This window comes from Phocoena sinus, chromosome 1 (assembly GCF_008692025.1).
Source record: "Phocoena sinus isolate mPhoSin1 chromosome 1, mPhoSin1.pri, whole genome shotgun sequence".
In the NCBI taxonomy this organism is placed as follows: Eukaryota; Metazoa; Chordata; class Mammalia; order Artiodactyla; family Phocoenidae; genus Phocoena; species Phocoena sinus.
Window position 1 is genome coordinate 33,454,575 of NC_045763.1, and position 17,741 is coordinate 33,472,315.

At 56.7% G+C, this 17,741-nt stretch overlaps 2 protein-coding genes across 5 annotated transcripts in view; one reads left to right on the plus strand and one right to left on the minus strand.

The window, feature by feature from the left end:
- The window catches only part of CTPS1 (CTP synthase 1), a 30,703-nt gene extending 25,713 nt beyond the window's left edge, over positions 1–4,990 (plus strand). For 2 of the 4 annotated variants that reach the window (XM_032650355.1, XM_032650363.1), the window contains 5 exons: positions 809–864; positions 968–1,064; positions 1,620–1,764; positions 2,344–2,435; positions 4,107–4,990. In XM_032650355.1, the coding sequence (XP_032506246.1) occupies positions 809–864; positions 968–1,064; positions 1,620–1,764; positions 2,344–2,428 (383 nt within the window). In that variant the 3' untranslated portion in view covers positions 2,429–2,435; positions 4,107–4,990. The remainder of the gene's footprint in view (positions 1–808; positions 865–967; positions 1,065–1,619; positions 1,765–2,343; positions 2,436–4,106) is intronic. The other 2 variants (XM_032650335.1, XM_032650345.1) reach the window with 2 other exon arrangements.
- Positions 4,991–8,426: 3,436 nt separating this feature from the next.
- On the minus strand, positions 8,427–16,150 carry SLFNL1 (schlafen like 1). The gene is made up of 6 exons (XM_032636474.1): positions 15,862–16,150; positions 13,891–14,040; positions 11,728–12,224; positions 9,444–9,947; positions 9,191–9,334; positions 8,427–8,549 (listed from the first exon to the last, which is right to left on the minus strand). The coding sequence occupies exons 1-6, from the start codon at positions 16,148–16,150 to the stop codon at positions 8,427–8,429; spliced, it is 1,707 nt and encodes a 568-aa protein (XP_032492365.1).
- Positions 16,151–17,741: the final 1,591 nt, after the last annotated feature.

Genomic DNA, 17,741 nt, shown 5'->3' on the forward strand with positions numbered 1-17,741 from the left:
TCCTTAGGATGCACTGTAGTGGCCAGAGAAAGCACTGTGGCTCTTAGAGAGGCCACGGCAGTACAGCCGGGGACCGGGGCCTTCGGGCGCGGACCCCTCAGCAGAACGAGACGGTTAGGTGAAGTCCGCTGCAGCCTTAACTCTCCTGTCCTGTCAGGTGAGACTGCTGATCTCGGTGACTTTTGTCCCACAGAAATGGCAGTCTCATCCGGTTCAACCCAAATAGATTTTATTCTGCAAGTACTAATATATGCCAAAGACGTGGGGGAAATTTGAGGAGGAAAATACTTAAAAGAACTCGATTGGATTTTCTTTTCTTCCCACTGGGAAAACTGTCATTGTTGGCAGGGCACCCGTGCATCTGTCTGGGGCTTGGAGGCACCGTAGTTTGCATCACTTGAGCAGGTGGTCGTCCAGTCCTCCGGCTCTAACGTCCTGTGGTTTGGGGGTCTCACCTGGCTCAGGGAAGACACCCGCTGGCACGGGCCGCGCTGGGTCCCCAGGCACAGCAGGTGCCGTGCGGCTTTGGGTGCCGCCAGAGCGCTTTGTGCCTCTGTAGTCACGTGTGAGAGGTGGTGGTGAAAGTCTGTTTCTGTTAGTTTCCCTTGGTTGCAAAGAGTCAAGGCCCAAGAGTTAGTGTGAACGGTGCTGCTAGAGCAGGCGGTGGGGTCGGTAGGAGAGTCATAGAAATGACCTTCAAAGGGCCTGGCCGGGTAGGATGAGAAGCAACCCGGGAAGCTAGATGTGGTTGTGAATAGCCTCCTTTGTGAACTCGGAAGCCTTTACGCCAGCCTGCTTCTTTTGCCAGGGAAACTCTACGGAGATGCAGATTACCTGGAAGAGAGGCACCGCCACAGATTTGAGGTGAGGATTTGAGCTCTGTGACCTTCCACGTTTTCTCCTTTCTGTTACGCCGGAAACGCAGTCAGCTGAGAGCCCAGCAAAATTGTTCTTCATGCCTCGACAGGTGAATCCAGTCTTGAAAAAGAGTTTGGAGGAGCAAGGCTTGAAGTTTGTTGGCCAAGATGTTGAAGGAGAGAGAATGGAAATCGTGGAGTTGGAAGGTGATCGCTTGGGCCGTTGTGTTTAGTGGGGAACTTAGTCAGGCTTTCTTGGCATGTGGGGAGAACACAGCAGTATAAGTTGTTGTCCTTGACCTAACCACATCAGGCAGCGGCGCTGTCTGGGGGTCTTGGTGAGCGAGGTCCTGGGGCCCCGGGAGGCTCACCCTTGCGCTGCGGCCTTGCCATTTGACCTCTGGCTTCAGGTCCTCGTTCTCCAGAATGAGAGCTTGGACTTGGTTCTCAAGCCTAATCTCACATGACCTGCAGGACTCAATCCCGCGCAAGTCAGGGAGCTGGGGGTGGGGGGCGTGGCGAGGGGAAGGGTGGCAGGAACCTGGAGAGGAGGCGCCTTTGGCCACAGGGTGACAGCGTGCAGGTGGGAGAGCATTGGTTCTCCCGTGCTTTGGGGTTGCCTCTACCCAGGCTCCCAATAAGTTGTTTTCAAATCGTTTTAGGGTCTGCAGAAACGTGGAGCATTTAACCAGATTTTTTCCCCATCTTTCACATGTTATGCAGACACACAGTGAAGCTGGTTCTTTCGCATTTCTGTTTCAGATCATCCCTTTTTCGTTGGAGTTCAGTATCACCCTGAGTTCCTGTCCAGACCTATCAAGCCTTCCCCACCGTACTTTGGCCTCCTCCTGGCCTCCGTGGGGAGGCTCCCACATTACCTCCAGAAAGGCTGCAGGCTCTCGCCCAGGTGGGGTTACGCTCCCTTAGTCCCTCGAGTGGTCACTGATGCCTCCCAGCGGGCCATCATCACACCATCAGTGATGAGCAAAGCCACAGGAACGGGGAGCCTTGCTGGGGCACTTCTCATGCTGACACGCAAGCTTCCTCTCCTTCTCTGGGGTTTTCTCAGGCTGCTTCTGTGCCACCCCTGGCCTTCCCCAGCCACCCGGCATGGGGGCCAGGTCTCCCCCTCTGCAGCTTCTGGCGCCACGATCACATCCGGGACCCTGTGGTCCGTGGGGAACTGTGTTTCTTCATCGGGGTGTCGGCCACAGCCTGGGTGGATTTCATGCCCTACTGCTACCTTTATCTGGAGTCAGTTGGTTACCCTGTCTTGGTGGTTAGGGCATCATGACTGAAGTATAAAGCGAATGTGTATCTTTAACAAGAAGAAGAAAATGGCTCTGCAGCTTTCTGCTCAATATATAATGCCTCTGATTTCTGCTGTGTGCAGACAAGCATCCCTGTGGTGGTGGTGGCTATAGAATGAGGGAAGTGAAGCGAGTGTTTGGTGGGAGCTGATGGATAAACCATCTGAATTCTACAGGGACACCTACAGTGACAGAAGTGGGAGCAGCTCCCCTGACTCTGAAATCACTGAACTGAAGTTTCCATCAATAAATCATGACTGATGGTAACGTAAGTGATATTTTTAAGCTTTAGTTTTACTTTGTTTTCAATGGTGATAACAATAGAATTGTAAGGATATCATGAAAGTTTAGTGTTGAAAATTTTCATCTGCCAGAGGATGTAAGTGGTCAGGTCAGCGTGGGCATCAAATGGGTGAGACCCCCCACCCCCACCCCGCCCCGTCCCAGTTACAGTACATCTACCCACCCTGCTTTGGGGACTCCAGCAGGGGGACACCAGGCACGGGGCAATTGTCTCCTTGCCGATTGCTACATTCAGGTGCCAACCTGACCAAATTTGGGGGAACTGGATTCTTAGAGCCATGTTATTTCATGTAGCCGTAAGCTTGGAGATCTTGAAGGAGGTGACAGGTATGAAAACATAGTGTCATTTCTGCAGACCCTCAAGCTTGCACCAGGAAGTGCTTTATTTTTAAAAGTAGTTTTATTTTTTGTTTTTTGGCTGCGTTGGGTCTTGGTTGCTGTGAGCAGGCTTTCTCTAGTTGCGGTGAGCGGGGGCTACTCTTCGTTGTGGTGCGCGGGCTTCTCATTGCAGTGGCTTCTCTTGTTGCAGAGCACGGGCTCTAGGCCCGTGGGCTTCAGTAGTTGCGGCATGCAGGCTCAGTCGTTGTGGCGCACGGGCTTAGTTGCTCTGCAGCATGCGGGATCTTCCCGGACCAGGGATCAAACGCATGTCCCCTGCATTGGCAGGCGGATCCTTAAGCACTGTGCCACCAAGGAAGCCCCGGAAGTGCTTTAAAACCAATACATACAACACTTGTGTGTTGACTGCCGCTTATTCTTCAAATCCTTTAAAATCGGAGCAGTTATTGAACAAACTTGGAATATTTGTCTTTTGGGACCACGTAAGTTTATAAAGTGCAGTATCTGTGGGCGACTGCCGAGCATTGTATAAATTCCCATTAAGGTAACTGAGCGAACTGTCGGCAGAAATATACACTCAGAAGGGGGCTGGGGCATCAGCCGGGACTCTGTGGGGTCCAAGGGAGAACCAGGGATGTGGGGGTCCCCCCCACAGGTAAGATGAGCTCCTGCCTCAGGCACGGGCAGGTGACCTCCCTGAATCCTGCACAGCTTGCCTTCTCCACCAGGGGGCCTCTTCACTCGCAGGTCTGCTCTCACGGTCCCATGGCCCCTAGCTGCCTGGCCTGTGATAAGCTTAGTCGGGTGGGCGACGTGAAAAGTAGGTCTAAATCAGGAGGAGGGCATTGGTTGCCTGCTCTGCCAGGTCAGCATTTAGCACTGATGTACTCATTAATCTTCACCAGATAGTTTGCTGTAGGCAGTTTGATAGTCTAAGTAACTGCAGTGGAGAGAAAGGAAACTTTGTAGCAGTAAAGGGGTAGATATTTGGTCAATGATATGGAATTTCTAACTGCCTCCCCTGGAGCATGTATTCTCTGTCAGTGGCACTGTTAAGAGCCTGGTGCTGTGGAAAAGAACACTTGTATTGGGGTAGAGGTGGAGTCCACGTAAGATCTTGAAAATGTATAATTCCATAGGAATCAGAAATTTAGCTTCTCATTCATGTTAGGCTCCTACTACGACTGGTCCTCGATGAAAACCAGGCATAGTTTACCATAGCAGCTGACTACAAATCCTAACTTCGTTTACTTTAACATATATCATATAATTGCTCAATTTTTTTTTTTTTAAACAGGGATGATTCTTGAAGAGCGCCTTTGGACTTCAGGAGTTTACAGCTTTGATTTTACATTCAGCTTTTGACACTTCCTTTAAATTATGTTTTTATTAAGATGATTTTATTTTGAGGGAAGGTATTTGTGACTTGCATGTCCCGCCGTGTGTCCCGGCTCCCGCACGCTGTGCGGACCGGTGTCCCACACTCTCCTTTGCGGTCCTCCAGCCTCGGGCGAGAAGCAGGACATCTGGGCGGAACAGGTGATGGCCGGGTGCCAGGGGAGCCCATCGGTCACCGCGCTTCTCCAGCCACCTTGCGTCACTGTGGCTTCGAGCGTGTAGCTGTTCCTTCCCCCGATGCCGAGGCCATTATAAAAGGTGGACCGTGCGGCCTGTGTGGGCAGAGAGGGGTGAGTCCAGCTGGTGCTCACAACCCAGTGCTGGAACCCGAGGGCACTGCTTGAGCAAGAGCCGTGAAACCAGAAACAGAGTCGGCTCTGCCCTGTGCTGGAGGACTCGTTGTCCAAAAGGACGGTCAGTTTGGCGTCACACAGAACGGCAAGAACTCTCTCTCTGAAGTCTGAGTTTAGAATCCACGTCCTCTTTAGAAGCCGCGCTTCTCGGGAATCACTCCTTGCATCAAGGGGTCACTTAACAAAGAATCTTTTGGGGAAACTGCCTCTAAACCCCTCTCATATGGGGTTTTGCTCGAGGGAACTTGACAGCTTTGCTCAAGGGGACTTTTGCTTTCCAGAATGGTGTTACTACGGTTGAAATGCAATGTATGAAAAGCTATTTTCTTAATGTGGTATAACGACAGGCAGAGCTGCGTGCCCATTATATCCTGGCTGGACTCGGTGTATACTCTAACTTAAGAAATAAATAACGCAGAGCAAGAGACACACTTTGTTTGGAATGCTTGTGTCGCAGCCGGGTGGGCGCCGTCTGAGTGCGGGGCCGGCGTGTGTGCGTCCCCTGAGCCGTCAGTGCTGGGCTGTCCTCCCGGGGAGCAGTAGCTGAGGTGGGTGATCTGATTGTTTAAAAGCTAAGAGAGGAGCCTTTCTTTTTAATAGGAACCAGAATTTTCCAGAGAGGCTTCAAATTTAGGTTCTCAGCATGTAGAGGAACAAAGAAGCCTCACCGTCCCGTCCGCTCCCCGGCAGCCCTCCTGCACCCAGGCCTTCCGATTTCAGGTCATCGGCCTCGCTGGTTTTTCCTCCACAGTGAAATTCGAGATACTGAATCCACGCTCCTCGTGGCACGTTGGCAACGTTGGGACCACCTGCCCGTGAGCCAGCTCCTCTGCAAAGTGTGTCTGAGGCCGAGGCTCAGGGCTCGGGCCGGGCTGTTTGTCAACGGTCGGCAGGCTTTGCTGGTTTTCATTTGGAAAGGGGGTGTTGGGAGAAAAATGTTTCTCACCATTTGGAGCAGGCCTTCCATCAGAGAGGCCCAGAAAGGAGGCGGGCTCCCTCTTGTCCCTCCGTGCACTGGTCCAAGGCCACCATCACGGCTGAGGCCCCAAAGCCCGTGTGGGAACACCGCTTCCTGACCCAGGGCAACCCAGCTGCCTCTGTCCGTGTTTCTCACGGGCTGAGTTACAATGTCTTCACTTACAGAGGCCTTCATACTTGTTTGGGTGCTTTGAATGTGGCTGACTGGGTGAATTCTAACCCCTTCTCCCATCTGGTGGTCCCATCAGACAGTCTTCAGTCATTTTTATAAAAGCCATTCCCCAAACTGAGGGCTCTTAGGCCTGCTGGTGACAGCAGCTCCCTACGACTGTGGGTAGTTTTCAAAGCCTCACAGGGTCAGCTGTGCCCGCCCCTGCTTGGAGAAGGCCTCTGCTGACTGGTTGTGAAGTGCTGGCTGCTTGCATAACCTTTCTAGAAAAGGGAACCCCCGCCCCCCAGGATGGCTCTCCAGGGGCTGCAAAGCCCGGCCAGCCTACCACCCTGGCTGTGGAGACAGGGCAGTAGCAGGGGCGAGGGCTGAAGCCGAGACTGCACGGAGGGTGGCCTTCAAGCCCGGTGTTGGCTGCCCAGTGCCCGGAGGCTTCTCTTTGGGGAGTAAGCCTGGCCAAGTCCCCCCACCCTTCTCTTCAGCACTGGTGATCCGGACGGGTTCTGCCTTTGTAGAGCACCTCCGAGGGCCGCGGTGCCTGGGCATCCATGCGCCTGGCCCGAGGGGGGCGCTCAGCAGCGGGTCCCCTCTGACCTCTCGAGCTGCACATCCTCTGTGCAGTTTTTTTTTTTTTTTTTTTGTTATTTTACTTATTTATTTATTTAATTTATGGCTGCGTTGGGTCTTCGTTGCTGTATGTGGGCTTTCTCTAGTTGTGGCGAGTGGAGACTACTCTTCGTTGCGATGTGCGGGCTTCTCATTGTCGTGGCTTCTCGTTGCGGAGTACGGGCTCTAGGCGCGCAGGCTTCAGTAGTTGTGGCACGTGGGCTCAGTAGTTGTGGCTTGCGGGCTCTAGAGCACAGGCTCAGTAGTTGTGGTGCATGGGCTTAGTTGTTCCGCAGCATGTGAGATCTTCCTGGACCAGGGCTCGAACCCGTGTCTCCTTCATTGGCAGGCGGATTCTTAACCACTGCACCACCAGGGAAGCCCCTCTGTGCAGTTCTTAAGTGGCTTCTGAGAAGCTGGCTCAGGCCCTAAGGTCAGTGGCCCCGAGCAGTTCAGTGGGTTGGTAATCCATCATGAGATGGGCATCCATTACCACCTTAGGTCCCTATAACCAGTGTGTTTGGTAAATGGGAAAACCAAGTTTCAGAGCAGTTGTGATTGGCCCACGAGGGGTCCTCTGTTGTCTACTCCATGGATGTGGCCAAGGACCTCTAGGCTGGGGGAGGGAGAGGGGATCACTGAAGTGTGTTCCATGGACCCCCAGTCCTGTGAAATACCCTCTTCGACAAAGTTTCATGGTTTTCTAGTGCCTCAGGCCCCAAATTTAGGAGTATCGTTGATTCTTTCATCAGCAAATATTTACTGGGCATCTGCCACATGCCAGCTATGTTTTAGTTTCTAAACTTAAAGCAGTGGACAAAACAGACCAAAGTCCCTGTCCCCATTAGCATGCATTCTAGTGAGGAGGAAACAACAAATAAAAGCTACAGTGTGACTGACAGGTGCTCTGCAGAAAGAAAAAGATGGAAGCAGGGAAGAAGAGAGTAATTTGCAATAGAATAGGTAGGGAGGTTCCTTTCCTCTCCACTTGAGGGTGGAGCATTCCAGGCATTGGAAGCAGCCAGTGCAAAGGCCCTGAGTCCGGTGTACTCATGAAACAAGTTGGTCAGTGTAGCTGGAATGCAGTAGCAAGAGGCAGGAGGCCTTGAGGGCAGGTGAGCCAGGTCAGGGGGGGATTGTGTAGACTGTTATTTGGGCTTTGCTCTTGATGAGATGGGGAGCTCTTGGAGGTCTTTGAGCCCAGGCATGTTCTAGAAAGAACCATTCTTGCCCGGGTGCAGATGTTGGCTTTGTAGAGCCTCTGGCTCCACTGGTGGAGATGACAGGGGAAATGGCCAGAGCAGGAATCCTCTCCAGTGGCTGGAGGGTGCGTGGAATGGAAGTCAGACCCTCCCTGTGCAGGTGTTGGTGTGTGCTGGAGAGAAGCAGGGTGCCAGCTGTCCCCTGTTGTCCTGTAGATGAAGAAACTGAAGCAGGAGTATTGTGATTTGCCCTAAGGTACCCGTCTTCAAGGCGGAGATGGACTGGGACCCAACCATCCAGGCTCCTTACCCCACAGCTTTGTAGGGGGAGGAACTCAGGGCCCCCTGGACAGAAATGGCCTGGGCATGGGACTCTACCCAGCTGCATCCAACCAGCCAAGCGTTCTAGAAAGAACCATTCTTGCCTGGGGGCATGTGATTTATTACAGAGCTTTGACAGTCCCAAATCCCAGCAAGCCAGGGGTGGGTCTGCAGGGTGGCCTGTCCACCCTGTAACCGCAGTTATCAGTGTACTTTGCCATCTGCAGAGGGGCTTTCCCAAGGTGACAAGTCCCTATCTGGACCTGCCTAGCCAACGGGAGTCAGTCAGAGACCCAGAGGGACAGTCCCTTACAGCTCAGCCCAAGGAGAGCGCTGGCCAAGTTTTTACACGTTCTTTCTGAAAGTAAGTTGCCTTGGGGATCGTGCTAAGCGCAACTCCTCAGCTACACAGATCGGGGTCTGCTCAGGACTGACACCACGTGGGGACCAGCCCGTGTGAGCACACTGTTGTAGAAGGAGCCAGCAAGTGCAGAGCTCCCATCCACCTCTGAGCAACCCAGACTGGTTTTACTGGGGGGACGTAGGGTCAGTAGGACGGCCCCGCGTGTTCCAGGTAGAGCGCTGGGCCCTCACAGGACGCGGCAGGTGCAGGAGACGGGCTTGTACTGCTGCAGCTGCTGCTGGAGCTGCTCCTTCTCGGCTCTCAGCGCCCGCAGCCTCTCCTCCAGCTTGCTCAGCTCAGCCGTCCACTTCTGAGGGGACATCGGAGAAGCGTGCCTGAGCTGACATCATCTCAGAACCGGGGCTGAACTGGTGGAGGAAGGGAAGGCCCAGAGAGCCTGGGGGACCTGCTTAAGGTCTCTGGGCACCGTTCTGGCCCTGGTAGGTGGAGGAGCCAGGTCTCCTGACCAAGTCAGCCCTGGGGTCTCGGGGAGAGTCCTGCCAGCATCCCAGACGCTGGGGTGACCCGTCCTCCGCAGCCTGCACAAGTACCGGGGCGGGCTCAGGCTGGCAGCCCCCCGCCATGTCCTTCTCCCTCTCTGTCAGCCCCTTGGCCTCTTCTGTTTTTCTGTCACCTATGTTTCTCTCATGAAAAGGCTTTCCTTGGGACTGTGTCCAAGTGCTGTGTCCAGCACTCACTGCCTCCCCGTCTTAAGGGCCTCCGCCCAAATGCAGTACGCAGCCCTCTGGTTTGTCTTAGAACTTCAACATTCCACTCTCCCGGCGGCCCCAGCTACACCGCAGAGGAATACCGGAGGTAGCGGGGTTGTTGCAGTCCAGCCCCTGGGGAGCACCAGAGGAAACCCGACAGCTGCGAGCCTACCCAGTGGGTGGCCGAGGGGCCCAGGGCCAGCGTGGCCCCTACCCTGCCTGCCTGGCCTGGGCCACTTACCTGCCTGCCCCACTCCTGGATGGCGCGTACGGACAGGGGGCCCTGGATGCTCCCGTCCCGCCGCAGGAACACCTCCCCCTGGTCCGTCTCGTAGAGCTGCGGCTGGGCCTGGGCCTTGGGGGCGTGCACGCTCAGGCGGATCACCTGGGGAAGGGCAACGGCAGCTCTGCGGGCGCTGCACTGGACGGTGTGCAGCCCCAATCCCGCCTCTCTGGCTCCAGGGCAGCCTGGGGGCGCTGGGGGCAGGGCTCACCTTGAGGGGAGTGCCGGTGGCAGAGGTGCTGACCACGGGGATGAAGGTGAGCTTGTAAGCGTCAGGGAAGACCTGGGGGTTGAAGCCCTGCAGGATGGAGTCCACCAGCAGGCGCACGCGGTCCTCGTCATGGTGGCTGCAGCGGGTGCCCTGCACCAGGCCACTGTCCTCCACGCCCACCAGCAGGCTGCCGCCCTCGCTGTTGAGGAAGGCGCACACGTAGCGACGCAGGTGGTGCTTGAAGGCCTGGCTCAGGTACTCGCCGCCCCCCCTCTTGAACTCCACGTTGCGTGTCTCGCTGCCCAGGAAGGCACCCTGGAAGAGGCGCTCCTGGCCCAGGATCTCTTGGTGCACGATGGCGCTGTCTGAGCGCGTGCCACTGGGCCGGCCTGGGGAGTCCTGCCGTGGGGTGGGGGCCTGGGTAGGAAGGGGTCCGGCGAGCCAGGCCAGCGGGGGGCTGGAGCCCAGGATGGGGCCGGGGCTGGGGCTCGGGCTGCTGTCTTCCTTCTGCTGGGGTGGGGGATAAGAGCGGGGCATATGGGCCCAGGCAAGAGCCGGGAGCCCTGACCTTGGCGGCCAAAGGAGGCACAGGCAGCCATAATCCCCCTGTCCACCCGCCCCATCCACCCAGGGCCCAGCCCACACGGGCGTCCTGACGCTCCTCCCAGGCAGAGGGGGCTAATTCTGCCCACCATCCCGAGGCCAATGTGGGAAACCCTGTTGGGTCAGGGGCTGGAACCAGCCAGTGCTCCCCTGAGGCTGCCTTCTGCCCAGGTGAACTATGGGATGCACATGGGTAGGAAGAACTGTCCTTCCCAGGTGGGACCTGGGACACCTGCAGCCATTCTTTTCCCACTTGGGTTACGGGTCGGCCTCTGAGGCGCAGGGTTGGATCATCCCAGGAGACACCTCGGCACCCTGAGGTCCCCTGTGACAGAGCTGCATGTCTCTGAATTGAGAGGGGCTCCCAGAGATGCCACCCTCTTCCTGATCTCCCTGAAAGCCTTGCTGAACCAGTCCTCCTGAATTTCCACTTTCCTCCGGCCCTCCTGAGTCCCTTTCACGGTTTCTGCTCTGTTCAAGGGCTCTGGGAGCGGCCTGCTCAGGGCCACTTCCCTGCTCTGGGCTTCACCATCGGACTCCCTGCCTCCAGGCTCTCCCCGTCCTATCCATCCTCTTCGCTGACCTCAGATGCAAGTCACACTGTCATTCATCCCTTAAAACCCTTCCCTAGCTCCCTGCTGCCCTCCAGCCTCCAGAGGTGGCTTCCGGGGCTGGGGTGTAGTGATGAGAGGCACATCCCTACCAGCCCTGCAGCTCCCAGCGGAGACAAACTTAGCGGAGACTTGGGAAAACCACCAGCTATCACACAAACATGCCATCAGGCCACAGGTCTTGAAATGTAAGCCCCGTTTAGCTGTTTAGCTCTGCAACAGTTTAAATGGCGTGGAGTCTTCATCCCGAAGGAAAAGACAAACCAAGATCACCCATCCTGTGGAGTGGCTACCACCGCCTCAAAAGTGAGTTGACTCTTCCCTCCCACCCCCACAGAAGCCGACCTTTTGCTGCCTCTGCCTTGGTCTCACAGCCCTTGGTGGCCTGGCCCCTGCCCTCTGGCCTGGGTTTTCTGCCTCAGTCCCCCGGCAGCCCGAGCTCCAGGGACAGCACCCGGCTTGCCACCCTGCAAATGCATCCATCCCCACCCTGTCCCCTCATATGTGCCACATCCCTCTGCTGGGGATACCCTTCCCCAAGTGCCTGTCCCATTGCCTAAGCCCCAGCCTGGATTTCACTCCCCGGGGAATTTGTCCCCAGAGAGCAGTGAGGACCCTCCTGGGCCCTCCTCCAGCTCCAGGTCTGCCCCCTCTTGGCTCATAGAAGCAGGGCTCCCTGAGGGCAGGGACGGGGGGCCTCTACACTCTGCTGTACTGCCCGGGCAGAGCAGGTGTTGGTTTTTGCAACTGAACCGATGAGGTCGGCCAAGGAGAAAGCCAGGACCCTTGGGTATCCTCGTGCCTAGGCTGACCCGGCCCAGAGGCCGGATGCAGACGGGCCCAGGGAGGGTTCGATACTCGGGTCTTCCTTCACGTGCTTCCAGGCTGGAGGCAAACTCTAAGGGTCAGTGTCCCTCCAGTGTCCCTCTGGGACCATAGTCATTTGAGTAGCAGCCCCCAAGTTTGCAGATTTGTCCCCAGTTTCTCCAAGACACCCCTCACCCCCACCCAGCACAGGCCATCCACACCCAGGCCTGCCGCGAGTGAGGCTCGGGGAAAGGCTCGCTCACCTCTCTGCGGTTTGAGGGCTCCCGGCCCTCACCCAGCACCAGCTCCTTCCCAGGGGCCACCAGCTCCTGGATGACCTGGTGCTCCTCCAAGGCCGTGTGTAGGCGCCAGGGCAGGGAGGCCAGGGTGTCCTCGTGGGCGGCCACCTGCACCAGTGCGTAGGCCTTGCGTGGCTGCCTCACCACCTGGATGTGCTCCCGCGCCACCGGCAGCTCCAGCCGCTCCAGGGCGTCTCGCAGCAGGCAGGTGAGCACGGGCACTGAGAACTGGGGGTTCAGGTGGCCCACGTAGAGAACATGCCTGCTGGGAGCCGCCTTGGTACTTGAGTCCTCAGACATGGACTCTTCTGCGGGGAGCTCCTGCAGGGGCCGCTTGCCTGGGGGCTCCATGAGGGGCTCCTGCACCTGTGTCGCGGTGATCTCTTCCTGGAGGTCTCTGGAGGGGTCTCCCTTGGAGGGGCTTCTGGGATTCCTCACCGCTGGCCACTCCTCCTGGGGCCCTGGGCTCTCGGGTCAGCCCAGGGCCTCCCAGGGGACTCGGAGGGGCCAAGGCTCCCGGGAGGTTCACAGATTGGCGGGGGCTGGGTGGAGCCAGAGAGCGAGGGTGGGCGGAGGGCCGGCAGGAAAGGGCTGCCACCCGCCCAAAGCCTCGGACAGGGAAGAGGAGAGTCAGACAGGGCTGAGCCAGAGAACAGAGCATGTGGACCTGCCGCTCCATCCCACAGGAGGGAGGACTGAGGGCCTGTGCTCCAAGCGGGGCGGAGGGGACCGGAACTCCGGTCTCTGAGGCACGCCTCCCCCCATCCTTTCACTGGCCCCAGTGGGCCTGTCTTCCCTCACCAATCCACAGGCTGGGGCCTCCTAGATGCCTTCAGGGTTTCCTGCCCCGCCTCCAGGCACCAGAGAAACCTTTTCAAGGGGGCTTTGGAGAAGCAGCCTTAACCCAGGGCTTTGAGGACTGGTTGCGGCCCCCCTGTGCTTCTCCTTGCCTGCTCTGAAGCCGGGGTGAGCCCAGCAGAGGTCCTGAAGGGGTCAGGCTGGGTCAGCGGGTTTTAGAGCGAGGTTCTTCTGCTTTGGGCACACGGATGAAAGCTACGGCCCCTCCCCAGAACAATGGCCTTTGCATATATACGTACAGTTCGACGAGGCTCATCTAGACCAGATCCTCTGGTTTGGGTCCAGGGAGCAGAAGTGAGGAGGGGCGGAATGAGGGTCAGAGCTGGACCCTCGTGTGTGTCGCCCACCACCTCCCGCTAGGCCAGGGGTCCTCACTCCTGAGCTGAGCACACATGTGCACACACCAGCCCCTCCACTCGCCCCCATACACTCAGCCTCCGGTCTGCGTGGCAGGTACCGCTGGCCTGCATCTTTTCAGATTGGATACTTGAGGCAGTCAGGGCCTGGGGGCCACCACTGCTGGAGTGGGGACATTCAGGGCAAACGGGAATAGAGGGAATAGGGGGGCCTGTGACCCTCATGTCCTGATGGTTCCTGGGGGAGAGTGGGAGGTACCAGCCCTCCGCTCCCACAGACCCCTGCCCCCTGCCCAGCAGCTCCCCAGGGTGCTTGGGGGCTTGGCTCAGGGAGGGGGAACCAGGGCTGTAGGAAGTGGGTGGGGCCTGTGCAGCCACCTCTGTGATCTCAGGAGAGTCAACAATGCTTCTAGGCTTGGCAAGTGAGCCAGGAAAAGTCCTCCCTACTCCCCACCCCAGTGTAAACGGATATCTCATGCAGCTTCGTGTGGGGCTTCTTCGGGGCAGCTCCTAGAATCCAGGGACTGAAGACATACTTCCTCCCTCTGTCAGGTCTCTCCGGGCCCTCCTGCCCACGCAGGTCCCCACCTCAGTCACCAATCCCAGGCTCCCCTGAGCACGGACAGGGCCCAGCTGCTCCCAGAATGGATCAGAACGCAGCTGGTTCCACGGCTCCCCTGACACCAGCCAGGCTCTTCTCTTTGCCAGAGATGGAGGTTGCTGTCCAGAAGCGCCCTGAGCAATCGGTCAGGCGCTGCCATGTCCTTTGAAGGACGGGGCTGTCACCTGCTGTTTGACCGGGGACCAGGACTCGGGTGATGCACAGCCTTTGTTAATGCAGAAATCTGTTCTTGGGTGGGTGGGGGCTTTGAAAGTGCTTTTCATGATGCAGATGTAGGTAGCACTTTCCCACACTGCTTCTGGAAGTCTCGATGGGGTGAGGGGACGGGGGGTGGTGTCCAGAAGCGGATACTGCGGACTGGGGAGGCTGCTTGACAGCATGGCGAGAAGGCCGCCTCTTTCTCTGAGCAGCCGTTCTGAAGATGCCGATGAGTTTGTTTCCCTGAGAGACGGAGGCAGGAGCTTGGGTGGGGAACTTGAGAAAGGAGACTGTGGCGTGGAGGAAAGGAGGAGGCCCGAGGCCCCAGGTGGTGGCACTGAGGCTCGGGGGAGGGGCCCAGCAGCCAGGGCTGACCCGCCTCTGCCTCCACAGCCGAGAGTTACGGAATAACGGCTCTAAGCTCTCCAGGCTTCCCCCTTTCTCTCAGGCCTCTCTGGACTCTGCCATCACGAGCTGCTCTCACAGTAACAAGTGGGGGCTGTGGCTGTCTTGGACGGTTAACTCGAGTCATGATGAGTTATGCAGAGACAGACAGCTGGCCGGGAGAGGCGCCCCGGCAGATGAGCATACACGTGGCTGTACCAGAGAACATAACGAACACGTGAACATAACATACTTCTCTAGGGGCCTCGCTATCAGGCAGCTGTTTGGCATGAAATTTCCCAAACTGATTTGAGTGCCAAATCTTTCCCCATTCTTGCTGGAAATCTCTTTAAACGATTGTATTACATATTTCCCTGGGCTCTGTTAACAGCCGCCTTACGTGAGCTGAACATCAGTTCCACCTCTTTTTTGGCGGGGGTAAAAACTGTCTTTCATTGTAAGCATTTACAAAATGATATTTCACATACTGAAACGCACCGCAGTGTAAACTGGGTTATTTACAGCATCTCAGGCTAACAGCCGGGTGATGGCGGACACGAGTTCAGCGTTGTGGAAGAGCAGCCCCTTTTAGTCCTCTCGCTGGATGTCTGTGACCTTACTGACAACCCCTACTTGGCACTGGAGGAAGAAAACCTCTTGAATTTAAAGTTAAGAATGAAAGGTGGGTAGGAACTGCTGCACAGCACAGGGAGATCAGCTCGGTGGTGCTTTGTGACCACCTAGAGGGGTGGGATAGGGAGGGTGGGAGGGAGACGCAAGAGGCAGCGGATATGGGGATATATGTATACGTATAGCTGATTCACTTTGTTATACAGTAGAAACTAACACACTATTGTAAAGCAACTGTACTCCCATAAAGATGTAAACAAATCTATAAAGTAAAAGAATGACCAAAAAAAAAGAATGCAAGGTGGGCCCAAAGATGAGGGGCAGAGGGAGGCTGTGGATAGGGCTCTTCTCACGTTATCTGGAGAGTGTCCACTTGGTGGCGCCTGTGGCTGCGATCCTCCACACCGTAGCAAGCACGGGTGTCTGCGCAAACCAACCAGGGACCCCAGCTGAGGGGCAGGGGACGGGGCAGGGGGCGAGGGCTGAGCTCAGCCGTTAAGTGGGAGAGGACAGGCTGTCAGGAGAACAGACTGGAACTCAGGGGAAGAGTGGTGTGGACGCAGCCTTCGCCATCCGGGCCCCGGGACGCTCCAGCCTCAGTCTTGACTCCTCCCCTTGCCTACCAGCGGCTGCCTGTTGGTTCCTGCCCATCCTTTGACAGGACCAGCCCAGCTGCCCACAGATATCTCGGGCCTGGTGTCTGTACCCTGGGACCTGCTGGCCGCTGGCCCCTGGCAGCATCCTCGGTGGCTTTGGTGTTGTGAGGACAAGCACACACACACACACAGCTCTCACGCTTGGCCTGGACGTTTCCAGCTTGGGAGCTTCCCTGATGGGATGGGGTGACTTGGGGCATTAAGTAAGGTAAGGAGGCTGCAAAAAAGCTGAGGGACGACAGGGGCGGGAGGGAGCGTCCGGAGTCTCCTAGGCAAGACAGTTTTCTGCGCTTTCAACTTTATTTGTAAGACAAGGGGCAAGTCACCTGTGGCTCTTCTGAGGAGGGGTCGTGGCATCGGGCACGAGGGCAGAAACTGTGTCCACTTGGCCCACCGGTGACACAGCCCAGGGAAGGGTCTCTGGGTTGTTCCACAAAGACGCTGAAGAGGGTGCTGTGGACACTTCCGCTTAGGACTAACAGCCTGGGCAACAGAGACACAGCAGGGCCCAGGGACACGGGCCACACAGCCGGCAGGTGGGGAGGGACCACAGGTGGGGACGGGGCAGAGAGGTTCCCCAAGGATTCAGCCCTGAGCGGAGCCTGCGCTCTTCTCTCCTGAAGTGCCTGGGTTTTCCCTTCCTGATGTTCCTCAGCACTGGAGTCCACGTCTCTCCTTGTCATGGCGACGAGGGTGGGCCCAGGAAGCTCTGTTCCCCGGTCCCACTTCCCCACACGCCTTCCCGCTTTGTGGGTGGCTGCCCTGTCGGGATCAGTGGTGTGGTCTCACCCACCGGACACCATTTCAGCTTCTTTGGATGACTCTGGGTCACTATCAGAAGGCTTGGCTTTGTGAAACAGTTTCAGAAGTCGAGGTTTTGGGTTTTTTTTTTTTTTTTGCTTGTTCTCTTAAGTGACGTTCAATTCTGACCCCAGAGGTTAGGGCAGCATGAGTGAAACGGTAACAAATCCTTTCCCCTTCTGCAGAATTTGACATCTGGTTACCCTTCTAGTTCTGTTCCCTTGGAAACCAGATAAAAGTGGAATGTCAACCATTTCAAGGCAACAGTGCTTACGATAAAAATGACCCCTAATTGTAAATCACCTGGTCTAGGAGTGCTGTGCATAGACTGTAAATAGCCCTTCCTGCAGGGCTTCCCGAGCACAGGGACCCAGTAGGCACGTCCCTGACGGGGACCTGGAAGCTGTGCCTATGGCACTAGGGGGTTACTGGCTGCCCTGTGGCATGATGCTTCTAAACCAAGGTGAACCCCACTTCTCCCTAACATGTCTTATCCCCTTGCACCTGAGCTGTCACCTGGGCAACAAAGTATGGTCGTGGATGACTGTGGGCTCTGCAAGGACTGCCCCACCGGAAAGGCCTGCTTTATGCTGGCAGGGTGTCTGGTCTGTCTGCAGCGTGAGCGCCACCCCCAGTGTAGCCTGTGGGAGTCGAGTCTGCATGGTTAGCAGGACCCAAGACAAAGGCTGCCTGGTGGGTGTGGCAGGCAGTATGCTGTCTCGCACCCCTCATTAGCTGTGGAGTTTGGGGCAAGTATTATAACTTCACCTCTCTAAGCTTTAGTTTCCTCATCTTTAAAATGGGGGAACATGGTGGTTATCTCTGAGAGCTGTAAGCGAGGTTTAAGCGAGCTAACGTCCACAAACGACTTAGCACCAAGAAGCCCTTAACGAGTGTTCCCTGGAAAGGTGAATGTGCCTGCTGACGAGGGACAGGGTGGGTGGGAGCCGTTTTGCTCCACAAGCCCGGCCTGGCAGCACACCTGGCCTGCCTGCGTACGCCGGTGTCACCTTCACATCCAGAAGTTTGTCGCCAGGGTCCAATGAGGCCCTCTTTGGGAGTACCCTGAATGAACGGCACAGCCTACGGGACACAGGTCCAGGAGTCTGTGGAAAATGGGCTGCTTCTAGTTCGGCAGCCCCGACCCTGACTGCTTCACGGGGGCCCATGATTAGAACCTCACGGTGGCCAAGTGGAAAACACCACTTTGGAACTAGTCGCTGGTGAGGGCTGGCAGGATCCTTAGAGGTCTCCTCGTCGAACCCCCTCATAGCCAGACGGGCCCAAAGGAGGGCGATGGCCCACCTGGAGCATCACATAAAGTAGCCGCCCTGGCTGGAAGCTCGGCCCTGGCCTTGGAGTCAGATTCCTGGGCTTTAAATGCCTACTGTGGCAGTTCCTGGCTATTCGATCAGAGCGTAAGTTTCCTCATCTATAAAGCGGGTCTGCTGTGAAGATTATAGGAGATCAGAT

Bases quoted from the DNA above. Each gene is read 5' to 3' on its own strand.
- SLFNL1 (XM_032636474.1), bottom strand. From the start codon at position 16,150: ATGACAAGGAGAGACGTGGACTCCAGTGCTGAGGAACATCAGGAAGGG. The intron at 14,041-15,861 runs GTGGGCCAAGTG...TCCGTCTCTCAG, and splicing joins TTCCCTGGGCTGTGTCACCG to GGAAACAAACTCATCGGCAT. The intron at 9,335-9,443 runs GTGAGCCCTGCC...GCCCTTCCCCAG, and splicing joins CCACCGGCACTCCCCTCAAG to GTGATCCGCCTGAGCGTGCA.